Below are 23,428 nucleotides of genomic sequence, written 5' to 3'. Positions count from 1 at the left end.
TTCTTTCTGCTGATGAGAGGTTTGGTCACTGCAGAGCGGGCTATCAGTCCAAATTGTCTTAAACCACGAGACGCTGTGTGCAGAGACAGATCCTCTCCCTGTTCAGCACTGAACCAGCTGCAGTGTTGAACCAACTTCCCATTGAGAGTCTTCACATAATCCTGTCCTCTCGTGCTCTTGTTTTACGTGGACGACCGGCCTTTTTGAGGGATTTAAATGAATCTGTGTCCTTGAAAATTTTCAATATTCTTGAAATCACAGACTCTTGAAATGGCTGAGAGGGTCATCCCTTTGGCCGTCATCTGGACAACCTGCTGTCTCAGGGTTTCAGTCACCCTAGAGCGGCTTTCCATCTTGCAAAGTAACCAGGAGAGCTGCCAGATAAATAGGGTGTGTCCAACAATCAAGTAAATTGTCACCAGGTGCCAGAATATCACCAATAACTACAAGGTATCTGAAAATGTCCTCTAATTTTGCTGTTTTTTTTTTCTCATAAAATAAAGGTTGAATTGCCTTGGTTATTTAAACACAGCTGATATTCTATCAAATAATAAACAACAAAAAATAACAAGATTTCAGAATAAATCCAGTATTACTAACTTGTTGTCTTATGTTGATCCCCAGTGTAAACATATGTATATAAGGCAGTCATTGAACAGTCCTGTCAATGATTACAATCTTATACTATGATGACATAACATAAGTAAATGTATGGAGAAAGAGTATTTAAGTTCTCAAATAAAAGGAAATTAAAAAAAAAACTAAATAAATAAATAATATAACAAAAATTAAATTGAAAGGTAGGGTATATAATCACAGTGACTTGAAAAAATATTGTATATCAGCTGTATAAATACTTGTCTTATTATTTACAATTTGGATAGACTCAAAATAACGTATAATATATAATAATAAAGTCAGGTATGAAGGGATTCATTTTGACCTACAGACAGTCACTGTGGTAACAGACTAGTTTGTTACGTGGTTACTGGTTACGTTCATCACGTAACCACTTTTCTTTTACCGGGGGCGCGACCAATGAAAAAGCCACTTTAAAAGCGTAGGGCGGAAATAAGGAGCGTCAAGCTATCGGAAAACGAATAGAATAAGGCAAGAAGTAAGCTGAATCAACTTTTAAAAATAAAACTATAACCCTGACGGCACGGTTCATATACAGTGTACATTATTATATTCTTATTTTTTTATTGAAAAGATTCAATACAAACATCACTTTTCTTACATGTTCCAGAGTTATACACAATACCAAAAATGTATTTCCAAATGTAGAAATAATAATAACATAAAGTAAAATGTACAAAGATAGTTAACAATTTAAAAAAAGAATCAAGATAACAAAAACAGTGTGGGATTCTGCCACTTAACTAAAAGAGTACGTTTGTAATGCTTAAATAATCTAATCGTTTTTGCCGATTTATTTATTACTTTTTAGTTTTATGATTTTCAGTAGTGGTCAAATATGATTTAAAATCGGATTCTTTAAAAATATAAAAAGAGGATAGTTTGTTATGCCAATACAGTATCTCCTGTTGACCTTTTTAACGGAATCCCATTGCTAGGCAACAGCCGTGTTCCTTGGTAACTTCCTGTCAGCTGATATCATTCACACACACACTGCGTCAGGAAATAAACTAGGACTGTTTTGAAATGTTTGTTTACATCTTTGACAAGGTATATACTAGAATATTTCCTGTTATTTCGGGGAAAGTAACCTTGAGGTTTTATTTTGACAACCCTAAACCGGAAGTACACCCGGCGCAGTATGTCATACTTGACGCTGGTGCGGAAAAGAGCAGGATGTAGCGGTACATGTATCGGGCTGGCTTCACATCAATCCTTCTCTGTATTAATGTCGACGCGGTGATCGGGTTTGGGGGATGGATGTTGTCAGGATCGCCATCAGAGACGACTAACGTTTTAAAAAAATGTCCAACATCCTCGATGCGGCGTCCAAAGTGAAATGGGACCGCACGGCTGCGGCGAAGCGAGCCGTCTTTCTTGCGGCTGCTGCTTACGGCGTCAAAACACTGTACCCCATCATCTGTAAGCAGCTCCGCAAAAACAAGGATCCCGGGAACAGTCGCCGGGTTTCTAAGGCGGAAAACGGCTCCACTTGCTCGGTAAAAACACAGGTATGTGCTGCGGGTCATAAGAAGGCATCCCCCGGGGTAAATGCGGCATTTTTCAAGCAGATCCTCGAACTTGGTAAAATCCTCTTCCCCAAGCTTGTGTCCAAGGAGCTCGGTTTGCTCTCCTTGCACTCGGTGGCGCTCATATCCAGGACGTTTCTGTCTATTTACGTTGCCAGCTTGGACGGGAAGATTGTCAAAACGATAGTGGAGAAAGAACCGAAGAGCTTCATTATCCAGCTGATGAAATGGCTCCTCATCGCCATCCCGGCTACGTTCGTCAACAGCGCCATCCGGTACCTGGAGTGCAAACTGGCTCTGGCCTTCCGCACCCGGCTGGTGAATCATGCATACCGGACCTACTTCACCGATCAGACCTACTACAGAGTCAGCAACATGGACGGGAGGCTCGCCAACCCGGACCAGTCTCTCACTGAGGATGTAATGATGTTTTCCCAGTCTGTGGCCCATCTCTATTCTAACCTCACCAAACCAATACTGGACGTGGTGCTGACCTCCTACACGCTGATACAGACCGCCAGGTCCAGGGGGGCCAACGCCAGTGGGCCAACCCTGCTGGCCGGGCTGGTGGTCTTTGCCACAGCTAAGGTCCTGCGTGCCTGCTCGCCCAAATTTGGCAAGCTGGTGGCAGAGGAGGCTCACAGGAAAGGCTACCTGCGCTATGTACACTCCAGGATCATTGCAAATGCTGAGGAAATTGCTTTCTACAGGGGACACAAGGTATGCAGGGCTTGATCTGTAGAATATATAGGCTTAATGGGCAGGTACACAGCAATATTACAGGCAAATATGAGGTGGTGATTAAATTGTAATAAGTTTAGAGTACAACCACAAAAGTAAATCCATATTTAAGCTCATGAATAGACCATGTGCTAGTTTGTTTCCCATCTCCGTATGACATATAGTCTGAATGTCTATCATTACAAATATAAAGTAAAATCCAGTTATAAACATGAGATATGAAATCTTGATTACCCACATCCAATAACATTAAGTGTCATAACATGTTCACTTCAGTACAAACACACAAGCAGATTAACTCAGTGGTTCCCAAACTTTTTTCCTTTTGCATGCATTATTTACATTTAACCTCCCCCCTTCCCCCCAGTGTGGAAACCACTGGATAACACCCCTAACAATATGGCATCAAAGAAAAGCAGGACGTGAAACTGGTGCTCTTTATATATTGTGATGCGCCATGCTTTGCAGGTGGAGATGCGTCAGCTGCAGAAGTGCTACAGGGCTCTGGCTGACCAGATGAACCTGATCCTGTCCAAGCGTCTCTGGTACATCATGGTCGAGCAGTTCCTCATGAAGTATGTGTGGAGCGCCTGCGGGCTCGTCATGGTGGCCGTGCCGATCATCACGGCTACCGGCTTCGCTGACAACAGTAAGGAGGCCTTAAGGTTCCGTCACAGGGATTGGTTATATCTGATAGAAATTGGTGTGTGTCGTACACCTTTTGTAAGCGGCACTGTAATAGTGGTGTAAGTACATTTCACGGAGGGCTTTTTGGGTCATTAGCACCTCCAAACCAACAGCTATCTGCTTCCTCCTCAAGCTGGGGCTGATTAGCATGTGTGAGAACAGTAGTCCCTGATGACGTTTCAATCGCAACTAAAATCAATCTATAACTGAGTACCTTTGTTTGCTTATGTTTGAACTACTGCTGTGCTATTGTTCCAGTGTCACTGCTGATATTTAAATAACTTATTTCCATAGTATGCTAATGCTGGCAGGCGCAAGTGTGAGAATACATTGTCAGTATACTCACAGGACAGAGACACAGAATTTCAGTGGGATAACACGTCTCTAGTGTTTCACCCCCCCCCCCCCCCCCTCTCTCCCCCGTCTCACTTTCCTCCCTCTAGAAACAGCAGACGGGCGAACTCACGTGATGGTGAGCGAGAGGACGGAGGCTTTCACCACCGCCCGTAACCTCTTGGCCTCAGGAGCCGACGCCATCGAAAGAATCATGTCCTCCTACAAAGAGGTGAGGTCATCGGAGAGCAGTGTGTCTTTGATTCCTTAGTTAATACAATATCTCCATCTATCTTTTATAACAAAAGTCATAAAAGAAATAAAGGAACACAATTATAGGGAATTATATAAAACCATCTCGCCCTGCCCCTCGCAATTGAGAAATAAGGGAACGTTGCGTTATCAAGATCAGATTTATAAGCCAACCTTTTATTATGGCATTTGGGTTTTAGACCCAACTTTTGGATATGGCTCTTGTAAAACAATAAAAACAACTAAAATATAAAGGACCTTACCCTTCCATGTGTCTTGAGTTCTGGTGAATTTGCAATGAGATTTTTTAACGTTTAATAGGTCAGACGGTTAACTGATTAACTGATTTGTCCGGTTAAAAAACATTGGAAATAATCATATATTACAGACCTTGCACAGTCATTTATCTAGTGACACTTGTAATTTATGAGAACATGTTTAACACAACATTATAGTATGCTAGGAATTACAACGTATTAAAGGAAGTATCATATGAGAAGAAATCTTTTGTTCTTATTTAAGCATATGAGTATCTTGAGATGAGATTGAGATGCAAGATGGAAAAAGATTACATTTTTATCTCTAAAGAAGACGACTCACCGTATGGACAGATGTATTTGGACGGTCCAATCGCATCACTGGCCCAGGTTTGAATGGACAGGTGGTGGAACAGATGGGTGGATGAATGGATAAATGCACAGACTGGCCGAATGATTGACAGATGCGTACTGTATATATACACACGTCTCTCTACTTTCCCCGCGCGGGAAGCTCACCTCGCATGCACAGGAATTTACTTGAGTCCTGGCTGAAACAGCAAAGAATCGGCGAATGAAAGGCCTCGTTCATCGAGGGCCAAATCCCCGATCTCTCGTTGCATTTTAATCCCAAAAAAACCCATTCATGCATTCTCTCTCTCACTCTCTCTCTCAGGCTGCGTTTTTAACTCCATAAGAGGATTTGGCTGCAGCGCACTTGTGAGGCCGTATTGCAGTACAGCTGCTTTCTACTTGTCTTTTTTTGATCATATGCTCAGCCATGTTTAGGGATGTACATTTTCAAGCTACTCAGTCATTTCCCAAGTAACATGTGGTGTTTGAGCAAAGGTCAGGTGAAATTGCATGTTTGTCTGTGCTTGTGGTGAAGAAGAGGATTCCAAGTCTTTTAAAAGTGCAAGCGGGTTGATTTCTGCTTCCGTAAATAATAGTCACTTTTCTCCAAAACTCCCTACTCACACTAGAATGTGCAGGGACAGACACACACACACACACACACACACAGGCCCTATTTAACAAATACACAGAAGGCTCAAACTGCTGTGAAATCTTAGAAAACACGAGCCAGTTCCAAGAGAATCATTTTATATCAGCAAATCTGTGGCAGAGCAGATTGTCACGACTTGTCATTTCATTGGCAGTCTGTGGCTCAAAACACATCCCTGGAGGATACAAGTATTAGCCTGCATTCGTCTCTGGTCTGAGTGTGTGTTGTAACAGTGGCGTCACATGTGTAGCAGCGAGCCCCTGCATGCTAGTCTGAAGACATGTGTGAGTGTGTGCGCATTCAACAGGATGTAGGAATAGGGCACATTCCAGGAGCAGTATACTCTGCTCACACCTCCAAATACTCGGCCTCTCTACTATGACAGTGCACAGTGCGTGTATGTGTTTATTGTTTGTGTGAGTGATCAGGTGGCCCTGACGTGCCCCAGCTTGTCCCAGTGCATTACTCATCTCTGAGACTTATCTTGGCCTTTTCTTTTTTTTGTTCTTCAAAAGCCTGTTCCATCCCCATCTGCAACGAAGCGTTCTCTTTTAGATTTCTGTGGCTATTGTTGTTTTTTTCTTTTCTTTTTTCATAGCATTAATTGCAAAGTGGGTCTCAAAAATCCAATATTTACCTAGAGATTTTGTACAATTTCCTCACTGTTATCGTGTGGCTACAAAAAGCTTTGCACAACAGTCATGCAACAAAAGAGGGCAACTTCTGTTCGCTATCAATTTGATAAGTTTGGAAGGAGGCAGGATGAAACCCTTTGTACTACATAAAAAAAAAAAGAAACATTTTCATTCATTGGAGGAAGTTGGTCTTCTGATTTGTGTTAGGCTGCATTCGATCTAATCATGGGGTGGGGAAATGAAGACAGACACCTTCTATTGGCAAAAAGTCTTCACTATTGATTCTACTCCCATCCTCATGTTACTGTAGGTCAGCCAGCAGTGAATCGTGTGTTTGTGTGTGTGTGTATTGACTGTCCAGAGTCCCTTCCTTCCCTAAGGGCTTAGCCTAGCTGTGAATAATCCTCCATCTGTTGATCTTTCAGCCCACACTTCCGCATCTCTTTCTCACTTTCCCTCACAGCATGTTCGCACACCCCTTTTTTAGGCAAATGCGAGAGGACAGTTATCATATGCATCAGGCTGTTTTTATCATGGCTCTACTTTTCTGTATTGATGCACAAGAACCACAGCAGAACACACCTGTTCCCTATCTGAATTTGAGCAGCCCGCAGGACTTTGGAATTTTTGAGGCATAAGGTTTTTTTTATTTTTTATGGTGGCATTATGGTAGTTTTATGGTTCATAATAAACACGTACTCCACTTGGTGTAGCAAGTGGAGTCTGAGTTTGGTGGATGGGTGCTGTAAAGATTGCTGATGTTCAAATTAGATTTTTTGGTTTCTGCTTGATTAGCACTAGCCAGGATGGAAGCCAATCAGTAGTAGTCATTAGTCCACTAATTCTATTACTTTATCATATTAACAGTAGTTAATGGAAGTAAAGCGGAGCAGTAGACACAACGTGATGGTTTGTGAGAGCTGTAAAGGCAGTTATCTCTACATATCTCTTTGGGAACCAGCACAGACGTCATTCGGTGGCCTTGTGTTTGTCACGTTGTTAGGGCTGCGACTAATGAACCACTCTATAAGATCTCAAATTAATGTCAAATGCACTTGAGCCATAAATGTTGTCTGACTTTTACCATAAGCCAAAACAGCCCATTTTCATTATAACATCTTTATTTATAATGATATAAAAAGCCCAAAAAATAGTAGATCATTCAATTCAATGCATGTATAAAGTAGTTATCCATGATAAAACAGCCGATTTATCAAAGTGATGATCAGTTACTTACAGCAACACCTTTATCAGCTGTGGAGATATGTGCGAAGATAAAGAAACACAGGCCCCTTTCCACACAGAGAGCACCACAATGAAGCAACGCCGGCTTTTTAGTCATTCACACAGACCAAGCAAAGGTGGTGCAATGTCATCCCAGTTGGGATTTCACACACGACCTGCATTCTGTTTGCAAAAACATAAATGTGCACAGTCTGCATACACATGCATTGACATCTCTACGTCCAGATTATAATGGAGGCTCTTCCTTTCTTCCTGTTTCCATGGTGAATTTCAGTGCCGGAGCTCCATTGATGATGAGTTTTTATGTACACCATGAACATACTTGAGTCAGGTTCACCTAACCAAAGGTGACTGAGCTACACTAACTCTGATCAGCTGTTCTGTTTCCAATCTCAGGATGAGTCATGTTAGAGTTCAAGGTTAGGCTCAGTTTGTTAAACCTGCTTTCGGGAACAAGGCTCAGGAATTTTAAGAATCGGTTTTAGTTGATTGTTGTTGTAACCAAGCTGTGTCAACAGCTGCGTTGTTTAACTGCAGGGTGCAGCACTAAAGCTTAAGCCGATTTTTCTCTTTTCTTCTCTTTTTTCCCCTCATTTGTTCTTTTGAGTGTCTGGTTGCTTACAAAGATTTTTTTTCTCCTTTTTCATATAAACCTTAATGCATTTTGTATTTATTTGTGTCATTTGGTGCTGAACAAAAATCATTACATTTGCTTTTGTTCATCTTCTAAATGTAATTATATTTTATACTGTATATCTTAATATTGTGGTTCCCAACCTTCTTGACGGAAGCGATCCATTCATTTACTCACTATTTACTACTATTTACAATTTGTCCTTTTTAAGAACTATTTCAACTGTTAACTACATATTTCAACAACTTTTCATCACTTTTAACCAACTGTTTCAACAATAATATGTCACTTTAAGCTAACTATTTCAACCAGTGGCGTGCATGGGGGGTAGTTGCCCCGCCTCGTGGCCTAATTGTTGAAAAACGTGTGCAAAAGTTCCCCCCTTGGAGCCAAAACGCGTGCTTAAGTGTCGCCTAGGAACCAAAACTTGCGATTTTGTAGAGATTCTCCACATTACCCCTGGTAACACACACACACACACACACAGTCAATAGTTTTATCAGCACATGGCTATAGCATAGACCTGCATCCTAATCTGATCATCTCTTGGGTCATGCTAGCATTCCCAGACTTTACCCGGTAATGACTTTTGACCACTGTTTGTTTGTTGGGGCAGGTCACAGAACTGGCAGGTTACACTGCACGGGTCCACGCCATGTTTGTGGTGTTTGAGGACGTCCAGAGAGGTGTTTACAAGCGCTCCTCTCTGTCAGCCACAACAGGAGCAGAGAAGAAGAGCAAGCCTGAGATGCACATAGATGGACCACTGGAGATAAAGGGTAGGCCTCGTCTGCTGTACACATCCCCACACCTCTTTCTGTATCAGAATAAACTGAAAGAGAGAACCATGTAGTCACCACACACCACATTGTTTCTATGTTGGGCAAAATTTTACCACTTCTGCTGTCTGTTAGTTATTCACATTACATTGTTTTCACTTAAATAACCCTAGGTCCAGTCAAACTGTCATCACTATTACATAAACTGTTTATTTTCAACCCGTCTGGCCACATTTTTTCCTTAAATACCTTAAAGCAAAAATATTCATAAGGCCAAATGAACAGTAAACAACACTTTCTGATGCACTTGCTGTCCAAAGATTAAGCCAAACCCTTCCTGTCCAAAGATTTAGCAAAAACTTGCATGAATCGAATAAGTTCCTAGATCAGCAGCATGACATTACACACAATCAACAGGTCAGAGGTCAGAATCCTTGCGTAAATATCCTTGTGTAAATTCCATATGAACCCAGAATGGATCTCCTGTCAAAGAGCACAGTTAAGCTAAGACATAAGTGAAGTGGCAAAGAGGTTTTTTTCCATAATTCCTGCTATGTACGGTAGGTATTATCGCATCCAAATCCATGCTTATGCATTTATACTCCGTCACTGCATAAGCATGGATGACGATCACCCTCAATTTCTGCTCTTATTAACTCATTCTATTTCTCTCTCTGTCCTTCTCTCTTTTGTCTCTTCAGGTGAAGTGATAGACGTGGACAAGGGCATTGTGTGTGAGAGTGTACCGATTATTACGCCGAATGGAGATGTAGTAGTGTCTTGCTTGAACGTAAAGGTGAGGCAGCTGCTGTCTAAACTCTTCTGAGCTGTTGTAGCCTCTCAATGTCATGCTTCTGTTTTAAAGCTCTCCTTTGCTGCACTCGTTTCTAGTTAAAATGTTTTATCATATAAATATGCACCAGAGCAGTCATTTTATCCCTATTCCAGTACCATACTCCACTTATATTACCTGTTAATGTTAACTAATATATTTTCAGCTTCAGATGTTCGCTGAAACCCTACTCCACCATACGACTCTCTGAGGGTTGTTTTAGTCTATGTGGAATTTATTAACATGTATGAAAAATCCTCTGTGGTCTCATTAGGGAAACGCATCCTTTGGGTGTTAAGGTGTTGCTCCCCTCAGGCTGCTGTAATGAGCTGGAGAGGATATTGTGCTGCTTAACATTACAAATCAGTGCTGACAAAAGAGTAAAATTAATTGGAGATGTCATTAGGACAGAAATAACCAAACTTGCTTTTGATGCATGTACAACATACTTTGCGTAGTCCCCTGTCCCCGCCCCATATATAGAAATGTATTGTCTACATTTGTATCCATGTTGAATTTACTACATGTTCTGTTTATTGAGTTTGCTTGATTTCTATTGCTGATAAGCAAGCCTTTCAAGCAGAAGCCTGGATATTTCAGTTCCTCATAGGTGGCTTTAAAGTTGATCTAAAACTTTTGCCAGACTCACATATAACTGGGTTCAAACAGTTGTACAGTTCACTCTTTTACCAGCTGTCAAATAAAGGTTGAAGCTGCGATGGAATCTCAGAACCTCCTTGAATTGCTTTCAAATAGTGCTAGCAGCTCATGTTATCATACTTCAGTCAAGACTGCACCATTATAGTTGTCAAGGCTGCTTTGAGGTCAATACACCTGCTGACATTGAGCATATAGATAGCAGGAACATCTGTTTCAACACTGTGTTTATACCCATAAGTTTAAGACTATATATAAATATACACTAAGTGTTCAGCTACTTGTTCCTTTTTCTCATAGTGTAACTGCTACAGTGTGTGACAGCTAGTACTAAGCATTGAATTAGAGGCATAGTAATTCATGTAGCTACATTCATAACATACATTTTTTTTTTTTAAATATTCTTATTTGCTTCTTTACCTAAAGAAACAGAGCAATGCATACTGTGCTGCTGCTCTGTTACCCTATTAGGAAACCTCCAAGCTGTGTGGTCAGGCTCAATTATAGCTCATAAGTAGGGGTGGGCGATATGGCAAAAATATCATATCACAATTTTTTTTTTTTTACAGACGTGTTGCCTCCTTGTTAAAAACATTAGGAGTCCACTGGTGTAGGGAACATATACCTGTTTTTAGATGCATATTTTACAGCTGACACTCGCATGCTGTTAGGTCACAGAAGTTTTGTTTTCATTTTGTTCATGCTACTATCTGAATCAAACAGGATGGGGAATGAGAAATCATTGTCACTGTGTGGTCATACTGTCGTGCAAATATTGGGATTTGGCTGAGGGAAAAAAAACCCTGATGCGTCCGTGCAAAAGCATAGAACCGCAATGTGCCCTAAAGGTGATACTACGATCTCTCTGCTTTGGCAGATCATCAACACATTTTGATCCTTCACAATCTAATATCATCATATCACCCACCCCTACCCAGAAGGTTTAATTTACGAGTCAGAGACAGGAATAATACTGATGTTTGACTCATCTTTATGGGGATTAATAAATTCCCTCTCTGTTTCAGGTGGAAGAGGGCATGCACCTATTGATCACGGGGCCTAATGGCTGTGGGAAAAGCTCCTTGTTCAGGATCCTCAGCGGCTTGTGGCCCGTCTATGGTGGCCGCCTACACAAACCCTCTCCTCAGCATATGTTCTACATCCCTCAGAGGTATACACACAAACACACACTTTTCTTATTCCCATATCCCATAGCAGTGAGTTATACCGAAACATCTATAGGGTTTGATCAGTGTAGCGGTGAGCCCTACCAGTAATCTAATCCTTCGTAACAAGACCTGTGTGTGTGTGCAGCTGACAAAGAGAAACCAGAGCTCTGGCAACAGTGAAATATTTACGACCCAGACTCGAAATACTTCCAATTACAACAATTTCTTTGTTATACTGCTCACAGTGTTGCAGTCATTTGACAGTTAGTTGAGTATCATCAGGACATCTTTTGCTCCACTGATCATTGATAACTCTGTGTAGAATGATTAAAGGTAGCTAGAATTATCCAAAATGTTATGTCTGACCTGTTAGGAGTAGAAAATACTATATATTTCAGGCAACAGAAAATTGATTGGCATCCATTTTCAAGATCAGTTAATCTTTTGAGTCACTTCTTAAAAAAAACAAATTCCAAAATTTGCTACTTTCTGCGTTTCATATCTGAGGATTTTCTGTTTTTATTTGTCTCAAGCCATCATGTGTTTACTATATTTGGGTCTTGGACTGTTATCTGGACAAGATAAACTATCTGAGTATGTCACCTTGGGCTCTGGAAAATGTTGATGAACATTTTTACTACACTGACATTTTCTAGACGTACTCGATTAATCGAGGCAATAATCTGTTGATTATCGATGGTGAAAATAATTGTAAATAGCAGCCATAAAAAACACAAGGGTTGATTGTGTGTGTGGGGGGGGGGGGGTGATTGTGGTGCCAATGCTCTCAAATGACCAATTCATTCTTCAAAAAGGTGGCACTGAACCTGTCTTAGACAAACCATCCAATGTAATCTTACCCAGAGATGTTTAGAGCTGCACACTCAGCTGCCTCCCTCCTGCAGAGCAGTGAATATTTTATACATAGAATGAGACAGCCACCTGGCAGCTGTAAGACAATCCAACACACTATGCACAATAGGTACAACAGAAGCGTAATGGGTGTCTTTCTCTTTCAGTTCTTGTTCTTGTAGCTGTGCCCTTTTGTACCCAAGCACCCACTTTGTCAGCTGTCTGGAGCATTTAATGAAATGAGGGGTTAACACAGGAACACTCAGTGGATAAGATGTGTGTGTTTTCAGGCCATACATGTCCATGGGTTCACTGCGGGACCAGGTGATCTACCCAGACTCGGTGGAGGACATGACTACCAGAGGCCTCAGTGACAAAGATCTGGATGCCATCTTGGACATAGTCAACCTCAACCACATTGTCACAAGAGAGGGAGGTAAGACAGTAATAAGACTACTTATACGACAGTTTTACTTAAATGTGGAGTTGTTTCAAGTAAAAAAAAATAGGGCGGGAAGTATTAGAAAATCATATTATATTAGCTAAGGTATCACTTTCAGACAACTTAAACCTACCTAAACTACAAAATCACCCTAAACTAGACAAAATGGACAAAATAATTGGACAAAACTAGACTCCTAGTCAAATGAGCCATTAGAGAAGAAAACAACCATCCCCTAGACAAAATTAACAAAATATCTGTCATCTAGACAAAATAATCAGTATCTAGACAAAACAACCAGCATCCATACAAAACAACCAGTATCTAGACAAATTAACGATCAGACAAAAATAGCCATAAACTAGTTCAAATAGAAAAAAATCACCAACCAACAAAATAATCATAATAATCAGCAAAACATCATATATACAAAACAGACAACTAACAGTAATAACCATAATGTAGACAAAATAAACAAAATAACCAACACCTAGACAAAACAACTCGAAAAAGATAGAGAATGTAACCACTAGCCACAACAACAAGAGTTAGATTCTGTCTTTTGTTTCCGTGTTGAAGCTTCTACATTTTGACTTTTGAATCAAAGAATTGTTTGATAAAGACAAATTGTAGCTGCAGTGCAGGTATGCTGGTGTTTTGAGCATACATGGATCAAAAAGATGAGGTTATGTACTGTATGTACCAGCAAGAATCTTGATCTTGTGCACTTACTGGTATTTCTTGTATTGCATAAACTTGAACATGTGGTTAATTGGCAGCCACTCTGCTCTCATTGCCAAACAAACAGGCCCATTGTTGTGACCCAACAACTGTACAAAGCTTAGAGCTGTGAAAGGGTTTAATATATGAATGTCGGCACTGTGAAATTGTTGAAAATTGTTGAGCATATGCAGCCATGAATGTTGGCACACTTGCAAGTCATGTTACGTCTTTGAAGATGTCACACAGAAAGCTCTGACATACACACTGCACCCAGACTGGTTCAACCTTTTATTAAACATACATAGCCTTTAACCGCTGTTCCCTTCCTTTGTGTAATTGCTGTTGGTAATAACAACACAGTAATAGTTGGTTTACATTTACAAAACAATTTTCAGAGTAGTGTAATGTTTTCTTTTGCATTCAGGCTGGGATGCTGAGCTGGACTGGAAGGATGTGCTATCAGGAGGCGAGAAGCAGAGGATGGGCATGGCTCGTATGTTCTACCACAAGTAAGGAGAAACGTTGTTGTCTGCCTTTAAACTGAGGCCAGTTTACCATCATACATGTGGTATACTGTGTGACACACCTGGGGCCTCATTTATAAAACACAGGCTCCATACTAAAAGCATATGTTTGCACAAACGCTGAAAATAGCACGCGCGGAAAAAAAACAATCTCATTTGTAAAACCATGCATACACACGCCTGCAGGCAATGTTCCCTTTGTTAATATATCACAGTCCAGCTGGAGATGTGTGCATGTGGATCAGCCTCATAGCCGGCTCTTAACACGCCCACAATCAGCCATAAATGGTCAATGCAAAGTAACTCATAAATACCGATGCATAGAAATGAGCCTGCAGATCAGTGGTTCTTTACTTTGAATCACGGCAACGACAGAGAGCAAGACAAAAACAAAAAAGAAAGCACATATTGTTTGGTGGCCAAAGCAGTGAGGTCACAAACAAAAGAAAATGCAGCAAGTAGCAACATGTTCCTACTGTATTTAATGCAGTGAGTTCATCAAACAGGGCAGTACCTGGAATTAAAAGAAGGAATCATAGACTGTATAAGAAAGGAATGGAAAGTCGTGTTCACTGCAGCGATTTTACACACAAAACCTACGGTGATATATAAACAGTATTAAAAGATATTATTGGAAACTACTGATGCTCTGTTCAACAGTTCTTTAATGCTATTTGATGTTATCTTGAATTTATACAACCGATAATGATCATTTCAGAGTTAACGTGATTGAGGTAAAAAGGAATACAACATAACAACAGCTGTGGTCTTGATGATGAGAAAACGCTGATGAAATATTGAGTGGAACATCATTTGAGTTGGCTTATATCTTACACTGCTGGTTTGAATGTTTATGATAAAGTCGATCTATAAGTAACTTGATGAAATGAATTGTGTGAAAGGCATCGCTATGTATCGAAAGCAGCGTACGCCTGTGTCAGGCCCTGGCGCTTATAAATGGGGCCCCTGGAGCCCAGACTTTACTTCTGATGTAAAAAACAAATCTTTTTTTAGCCATGCTAGCAGCAAGGCTCAAGGGAGGGCAATGTTCGTTGTTCATTGGAGAACAACACCTGAAAACCTGATGATATTCCCATCAGCCTCAGCTGTACTTTATGTTTAGTGCTAATTGGCTAATGCTAGCATGCTATCACACTAAACTAGGATGATGAACAAGTTAAACATACCTGCCTAAACCTAAGCAAGTTAGCGTTTGGTAAAAGTTGGCAATTTTTCAACTTTGCACATGCAGATCATCTTTGTAATTAACCAATCTTATTAGTTCTTCACTGGATTGATAGCAGTTATTAAAACAATTTCCCCTGTGTATACCAGGCCTAAATACGCACTGTTGGATGAGTGTACCAGCGCTGTGAGTATTGACGTGGAGGGAAAGATTTTCCAGACTGCTAAGGACGCCGGCATCTCTCTGCTCTCCATCACACACAGGCCCTCCCTGTGGTAAGACACATCTCACAGACTTATTGTCTATTCAACAAAAGAGAAATGAAAGAAATGTGGCGGAGAGAATCTCATAAAGTTGTCAGTTCATTGTACACACCAAATTAAGAAACTGCTGAAAGACACAAGTCGCTCCCTCTCCCACTTTAAACCCTTCCTCTCCGCCTCCAGGAAGTACCACACCCACCTGCTTCAGTTCGACGGGGAAGGAGGATGGCGTTTCGAGCAGCTGGACACAGCGACGCGCCTCACCCTCACCGAGGAGAAACAGCGGCTGGAGGCCCAGCTGGCCGGCATTCCCGAGATGCAGCATCGCCTCAATGAACTCTGCAAGATCCTGGGAGACGACTCTGTCCTCAAAACAGCCGAAGAGTGAGTGAGAGAGAGAGACAGAGAGCGAGAGAGCGGAGGGTAGAGGGTAGAGGCCCTGTGGGGGAAAGAGTCAAGGGAGAAAAAGAAGAGTGGGGGAGGAGGAGAAGAGAGTGTGGGAGACAAAGAGGCAATGAAAGAATAAGGAACATGTAGAAGTTTGTTAGTGTTTTGTGCAGGCTTAGATTTTAATTTTTTTTGCTTGTTTAGATGCGTTTCTTTTACTCCAAGCCTCTCCCGTTGAAGCAGGAGGGCTCTTGACGTCGGCCCATCTTTCAGCTCTCCTTTTATCCTCCCCCTCTTCTTTTCAATCCCTCTGTTTCTCCACTTCAACCCCGACAAGTGGAGGAAGAAGAGCGAAGTGGATTCACAAGTATTATTCCCCGTTTTTACGCACATCGACTGCATACTCATTTGTAGATTTTAAATGTTTGGTTTTAGCGTACATCACTTTTGCCGCTGTCAAAGTGGCGAAACGGATCAATCCAATTTAGCCAGGATAATTTATTTGTTTGTTTGTTTTATAGCACTTTACTCTGCTTTTAGAGGGCTGTTTATTTGTTGTGGTAGCTGACAGTGAAATAAGGTGATAGCTGCATTTTAGCTGGAAAAAAACTTTTTTAATATAGAACCACTAAATAATGTCCAAAGCAGTATTCCACTCCCAGTATTCTGGGGTGTGCAGGATCCACATTTGTCATAATTTAGCAGTAGATTTTAGTTTTTACTCAATTTAATGTGACCTCTTAGTTTTGAGAGGTCAAAAGAGACTATTTTTAAAAAAATGTCACAATATGCCTATGTTTGATTTTGTGTATCTAGCCGCAGTACAATACCTTCCCTTATACCTCATCTTAGTCCTTGTTAGGACGCTCGTATCACTGATATAGGCTCATCTGAAGACTAAAAAAGCAACTAAAAAGAGCCCATCTAGGATCTATTACTAGAGTGATTAGTAATTGACCCCAAAACCGTCGACTTTAACTTTAGCAAACTACATTTGCAATCCAAAACAATAGGCTTCTGGTTAATTGAGCAAATACAGTGAGCTAAAGAGGCCCTCTTCAAAGGAATATATACTGTACATGGACGAGCAGGTAGACATTCGGGCTATGTAACTGTCACATACACAAACACAATTTGGCCACCTGTTGAAACTCAGTCCAGTGTTGACACAAAACACACTCATGTGCCCGCTGCGTGCCAGATACCTGCTGGGACTCTACTTCGTCAGCAGTGCTCTGTGGTTCCTGTTGAGCCTGTTTTTAGATGCACAGTATGTCACGATGGTGCCAGACAATGGGCTAATACATTATGCTAATTTTCTTAAATGACACTTCATGTAAATTTAATGATGACAGAAGAAACACTTTGCTAAAAAAAAAAATCTTATTTCTCACCTTTCTAAAGGTGATTGTCTTTTAATATTTACCGCTTTGAATCGCTTTATCAGCCAACTGAGTGGGCCTTATCAGTTGTTATTACAACAGGAGGTATGAGGCCTAACGAAGTAGTTATGCTGTCTAAACCTTACCAAGTAATGTTGACGGGACTTCAAATTAAAAAATCGCCAAAGTGGTCCAAACCAATCTGACACCCTTACCATGTGAATAGATAATGGCCTTCTGAATCTGTAGCAAGCCCATATCCATTCAAACCCATATCTATGAGGCTGATAACCACTGATAACACCTATTCAAAGGAGTGATAACATTTTAAACGGGTGCAATACTTCACATATTATCACATATTATGATAAAACATATGAGGCCTTAATGGGTTATACCTAATTAGCGTATTACATAACAGGGCTAATATACAATAGTATAACAGTGAGGGGTTAGGCTTGTTTATGGACCGCAAATGCTGGAGCTGGCTGGGATTTAATTTGTGGCACAAAGAGCACATTTGGTTGCCTCTTGACTTGGTTGCATACATCTTGGCTACATACACAAAACACAAACTTTGTTTTTTTTCCTCATTTACCCTCCATGTTTACCAGCAACTCATCTGAAGTTGTGATACTGTGAATTGAGTGATTTGTTACATTAACATCATTTTTTTCTTATGGAGAAAGCCCTCAATGCTGGGTTCTGATGTGGTAGTTCTGCGCTGTGGTCGTGGATGCTTTTACAGTACCTTCCCTTTGTGGTTCAGACCTGTACGTGTGCGAACTGTGTCTGCATTAAGAGGTAAGAGGAGAAGTCATTCAGGCAGTTTTGCCTCCCACATTGTCCTGAGTGGAATAGCAGAAGGGATCATGGGTGTTTGCCTCATTTATAGCCTTTCAGATTTCACCATAGAGTTATACTTTTGAGGTGTCATAAATTCAGTTGGGCCTAAAGCTGACCAAGAAATACAAATTATCATCGCATTTGAAAAGCCAAAACCCCCCCGAGACATTTGCATTTCCTTTTTTTGTGCTGTGCGACACAAAAGCTTGTCACATTTACAACCGCTTAGTGAATTACAGAGCAAATGAAATGTGTGAGACGTGAATATGGTGAAATCTGAAAGTATTGTATAAGTGGTCCAGATGCAACCACAAACGGGGGAATGACTCGGCTTCTGTATGTTGTTCTCACACTGTACCGCACACAGGACTCAATCAATGTCACTCTGAAGCTTGAGTGACTGGGACAGTGAAATGTCAAGTCATCTCGCCACAATTTGTTCATGTTAACACACCATCATGTCTCACCATGTAGTTGCAGAGAATGGACAATCAGTCACATCATCAGCAGAATACAAACAAGCGCACTGCTACATTCAAACTACACATCGACTTGTTATTGTCTGCGAAGAAATACGTAACTGAGTGCTGTTTTTTAGGTTTATAGCGACATCTGCATCATCTAATTTGTTATGGAAGTCGTAATGTAAATTGTTGAGTACTCCTCAGGCCTTTAGTTAGTCTGAGCTGGGGATGCATCCAGGATGTCTAAAGAGCAACATCTTTGCTCCATTGAGACTTTAAACCTTTACAACCTTCCCTTTTGACTTTGAGCGTACAGTCCAAGAAAAGGACTCGAGACCATTTCTATGCAGCCTTGCTCTGCTCTGAATGATGGCTGCTAGGTTACAGAAGGACAAATGTCATTTTTTTCCCCACCCTAAATGTGATTGGAGGAGAAAAATAATTATTAATGGATATGTCAGTGCATCCCTTTAACATCTAAAGGGATAATAACTGGATTGCTCCCTGATGGTCTTGTAATGTATCTGGACTGCAAAAAAAAGAAAATCCCCTCCATATGCAAGAGAGCGTCATATGCATTACTGTAGGGCTTGGAAATGGCACAGCAAGCCTCTTTGGACAGCATTCTGCACAGGCATTTCTGACCTGAAATAAGTTGTCTTTGTGTGCCGTCAGTCAGTCAGACTCTGTTGACAGGAGGCCAGACGGGCCGCTGAATGACACAGAGTCTGCAGAGTGACACTGGACCATGAGGTCAACTCAAAGGCAGACAGTGCCTGACATTCATAAGTAGGAGCTATACCAACCATAGCTATAGTTAAAAAGTCAGAAAAACTACAATTTAATTTAGAAAGGACAATAAATGATGAGGTGCCATTTTCCTAGCATGCTTCAAGTTGATTGAAGAAGTTTCTCCTGGTTTGAGTTGCATAATAGCTGTTTTTCATGCTGCACACTCTCCAATGATGTAACTGAGGCAAAGTCATGGTATTGCTCAGATCCCTGTGCCTGCATTCTTATTTATTAATATCTTTCAAGTGCCAGGTTGTCATTGTAAATGAATTCTTAATTGACTTATCTGGTTGAATAGAGGTAAAATAAACATAAAATTAAAAAGTGGCTATAATAAATATTCTTTTATCAGTGGTTACATACATGTATGTGAAGGGGGTGGCTTGTTGTGATGAACACAAGATAATTATCACTCAACCCTGTGGTGGTGGTGGTGGTTCCCCTTAGCCGTATGGAGCTTTGTAGTGACATTTAAGTCAGCCTAATTGTTTTTCAGCCTGCAACTTTACTATTTTGGTTTACTCTTATTGCTCTCACAAGGTTGTTTTCAGCCATAGCAGGCAGCTGTTTTCACTGAGCTCAGTAGCCTACCTGCCTATAGCAAACGACAAAGCTAGCTAGTGAACATGGGGCAAGTGGAACATTAAGCTAGCAGCTAAATAACCAGGGGGTTATACAAGACCTCTACACCATAGTAGCAACTGAGTTGCTTAATAAAGTGACTGAAAGCTTCAGAGAGTTACTCTCCAACCTGACCCCAAAGGGTAAGAGCAGACCCACTATTCAAAAAGCAGGTCGCTGATGACACACACAATTTTCATGTGTTGTTGCAAGATCGTCAGTCACTTCATCCGGTGGCTTCTTGACCAGGCAATTGAGAAAGGCCAATACGTGCTACTTCGTACAGGTGAGGGTCTTCCTCAATCACTTTGGCCAGGAAAAAAGCGCTGACACCCTGGAACTTTCGGACCTGGCTGACCCAATCATCTTGTAGGTCAGTGTCTGTCTGTCTGGGCTGCAAGGTTGTGTCCAGGGACCCTGACACCCATATCCCCTTTTTACGATTTGGGTTGCAAGACATTGTGGGTCGCAGAAGCTAAAATTGTTTTCCTCATTGGGGACGCATGAAACCACAAACTTCCAGACAAATCTGGACCACACCACACCACACTGAGCTGGATGTTGGCGATTCTTTGATGGGTGTCCTTAGAAAAGAGGGCATGGTCACATTTATCCAGCTGTATGTAGACTCCCTACATGCCTGTGTACAGATGCCATTCAAGCATCCTGTGAGTGGTCCAATTGGGAAATTTGGGTTGTCACACCATCAATGTCAAACTTCCCTCCTTTCCGGGGCCGGCAGCTAAGTGGGTCACACGAGGGACCTGAAGGACATGGTTAGGGTTCTGTACAAACACAGACAGTGCTAAAAGGAGAGTAAGCATGGAATAGTGTAACTCCAGAATGAATGACAATGTTGCTTAATATCTGCTGGATGTGCGGAAAGGCCACTGTTTGCTAACAATGTTTCCAATATCAACTTTAAAGGACACGTTAGCTTAATGTTAATGCTAACTCGTTGGTGTTAGGCTTGTTTCTACTGCCTCCAAGTGGCGAAAAATAGCATGTACAATATTCCAGTTATGTACTGCTGTGACTGCTTTAAGCACAGCGTCTTTTTTTTTAATGACTGAAGACGGTCCTGGGCTATTTACTTTGTACAAGAGTGTGGTGGTTGGGGATATATTTTAACATGGCATCTCATCATTTTTTACCCCTTTAGGAAACTAGCTAAAGATAGCGTTCTTACCAGTACAAGTACTATACTTACGACCCCCATGGCCCGCGTATACTGTAATGACATCCTTACTTAACAAACCTTTGATACTGAAAGTTTCACATGCTGTCTCCCCTTTCTTTTATTAAGAGATTGAATGTATCCATTATGTAAAATATAAAGCATCAAGACAAATGAATACATGTGGTCAGGTCATTCAAGGTCATCATTTTATAATTGTGCTGACTGTGCATGTGACATTACTTTATCAGAGGCACGTGGTGGTGTTTCAATTGGTATTTACTGCACATGTGTGCGAACAGGGATGATGAGAAAGTATCAATGGTGGTGCAGGACTTGGGAGAGATGTAGATGGATGACCTTGAGGTCAGTTTTTCTCAAAGCCAGGGATTCCTACACTTTGTAGTTACTACATAACTACAGTTTCCAATCAAAACCCCCATACATATGACTATTTTATATTTTTAATTCCTCGAACAGTAGCCCTGACTTCCTTTTAATGGGATCTCATTGTTGCATGTGTAGGTATTCTTTAACCTTAGAACCAAGAGAGGTACATCGGCATAAAGGTCATCTGTTAAAAAAACAAACATGTGCTAAGGTCACTTTATGTTGAAAGATGAAGATGTATTTTCTTGTAAATAAAACAATACAGTGCAACCTCGAAAAATAAGCTTTGTGCATTTGTTCCTCATACCTATCTAGAACAGAATTCACACCTTTTCAAGTTCAAACACCTTCTTATAAATGTTGAAGTCTTTGTATTAGCTACAGGTCTTTGTCTTGTTTGCATCTCCTCAACTTTGAAGTAAATGTCAAGTTATTTATAGCCCAAGTAGGTGGTTCATGTGCTCGTACTCCTTTAATATGACTGATTACTAATAGAGTTGAAGCAGGCATATAAAATAAACCTGTCTCAGCAAGCTAAAGGTCATGGCACCTCTTCCCTCTGGGGGATATTTAGTTAGGCCCAATCCTAAAACACATCATAATTAATCCAGACAGTTTTAATATAACATTCACAATCTCATTTCACACTCTAATTCTAAGCAGGTTTTAATGTGTTTACACTAGAAAAATGAAAATATAAAGTACTAAGAAACACTTACAATTCGCCAAATTGCATATTTTTACTTTTAGTATGCACTGTTGCATGCACTATGCATAAAATCAGGACATGCTACTCTTTCATAAAATTGCATCTTGAACTTTGACCCTCTTGCTCATATAATGTATGCTACGCAAAGGATTGTGGGTCAGAAAAAACAGAAAAGCATGCTGGTGTGAATACTGCAAAAGCTGACATCCTGGAATCATTGACATCATTTTGTTTGCGACCCATTAAATATGTTTCTGGTAAACTAAATAGTTCTGTAGTATGAATATTGTAATGCAAGGTTAATTTTAAGTGTGCTGTTGATGTACACTTTGCCCACAATGCATTGCACAAAGGAAACAGGATCTGCTCACAGCTGGAATATAATAAATGTGGAAAAAAGTATGGGATGAAGATGAAACATCCAGGAGCAGCTGAGTGCCGAACTATAAATCAAGATTGTCTTCTATTGTGTCATTTCCTGTGTGTACAAGTTTGTTGACTACCTACACACTACACTGTGACAAATATACAGTATACAAGTATTATGTAATATGGAATCAGGACAAGTGTGAGTAAGTGAAGCCATCTGCTGGTGAAGAAAGCACATTACCTGAATGACTCCTACAGTGCAATAATATAGAATGACCACAAGGTGGCAGCAGGGCCCAGCAGCCGCGTTCATCTATTGCTTCTGATTTGCACTTCAGTGTGTTCATTTTATCATTTGTATTGGAAATACAAGAAGGACATTCAAATTACACTCACACACAATGCCAAAGGGTTCATTAGAAGGTTTTTTTTGTGTGATTTCTGGTTCATAAATTTCTATTTTTCTTTTTTTTAAGGCCCAAAATAAAAAAATCAGTGGTCATAGGCCTGACAGGATCCTCGTGGGAACAGGCTGCATGCTGTCCATCAAATATGATGATGTAAAATAGGCTGGTGGAGTCGAAGACATTTTTAAATGACTTTATTGAACAATGCGGAACTAAAATCTGCATATATGCTAGCAGCTCTAGCATTGCAATGTAAGGCAATAGAAATAAAAAAAATTATTATATAAATATAACAAAAAACGAATAGATAAAGAACTTACTAAATAAAGAACTTTTCCACCACAATGTCATCAGTCACAGTAATTTCATGTATTGAGTGATGCCTGAAAACATTCTATCAATTGAAGTCTGAATATGAAAATGATAGTAGCCTACAAAAAATGTATACAACTTGACTGTATACAAAGCCTACAGTCATCAAAAGTATTATTATTATTAT

At 40.6% G+C, this 23,428-nt stretch overlaps 1 protein-coding gene across 1 annotated transcript; it reads left to right on the top strand.

The window, feature by feature from the left end:
* Positions 1-1,847: 1,847 nt before the first annotated feature.
* On the top strand, positions 1,848-21,714 carry abcd2 (ATP-binding cassette, sub-family D (ALD), member 2). Its single transcript, XM_083935666.1, has 10 exons — positions 1,848-2,888; positions 3,378-3,558; positions 4,040-4,161; positions 8,575-8,737; positions 9,439-9,533; positions 11,252-11,397; positions 12,538-12,683; positions 13,837-13,921; positions 15,272-15,397; positions 15,569-21,714. Exons 1-10 carry the CDS (start codon positions 1,944-1,946, stop codon positions 15,771-15,773), a joined length of 2,214 nt encoding a protein of 737 aa, XP_083791792.1. The 5' UTR covers positions 1,848-1,943; the 3' UTR covers positions 15,774-21,714.
* Positions 21,715-23,428: the final 1,714 nt, after the last annotated feature.

The sequence above is a fragment of the Echiichthys vipera genome, assembly GCF_963691815.1.
Source record: "Echiichthys vipera genome assembly, chromosome: 20".
Lineage (NCBI taxonomy): Eukaryota > Metazoa > Chordata > Actinopteri > Perciformes > Trachinidae > Echiichthys > Echiichthys vipera.
Note: the sequence above shows the minus strand (reverse complement) of the source record. Positions and strands in the feature narration are given on the sequence as shown.

Bases quoted from the DNA above. Each gene is read 5' to 3' on its own strand.
- abcd2 (XM_083935666.1), top strand. From the start codon at position 1,944: ATGTCCAACATCCTCGATGCGGCGTCCAAAGTGAAATGGGACCGCACG. The intron at 4,162-8,574 runs GTGAGGTCATCG...TTGTTGGGGCAG, and splicing joins TCATGTCCTCCTACAAAGAG to GTCACAGAACTGGCAGGTTA. The intron at 11,398-12,537 runs GTATACACACAA...GTGTGTTTTCAG, and splicing joins ATGTTCTACATCCCTCAGAG to GCCATACATGTCCATGGGTT.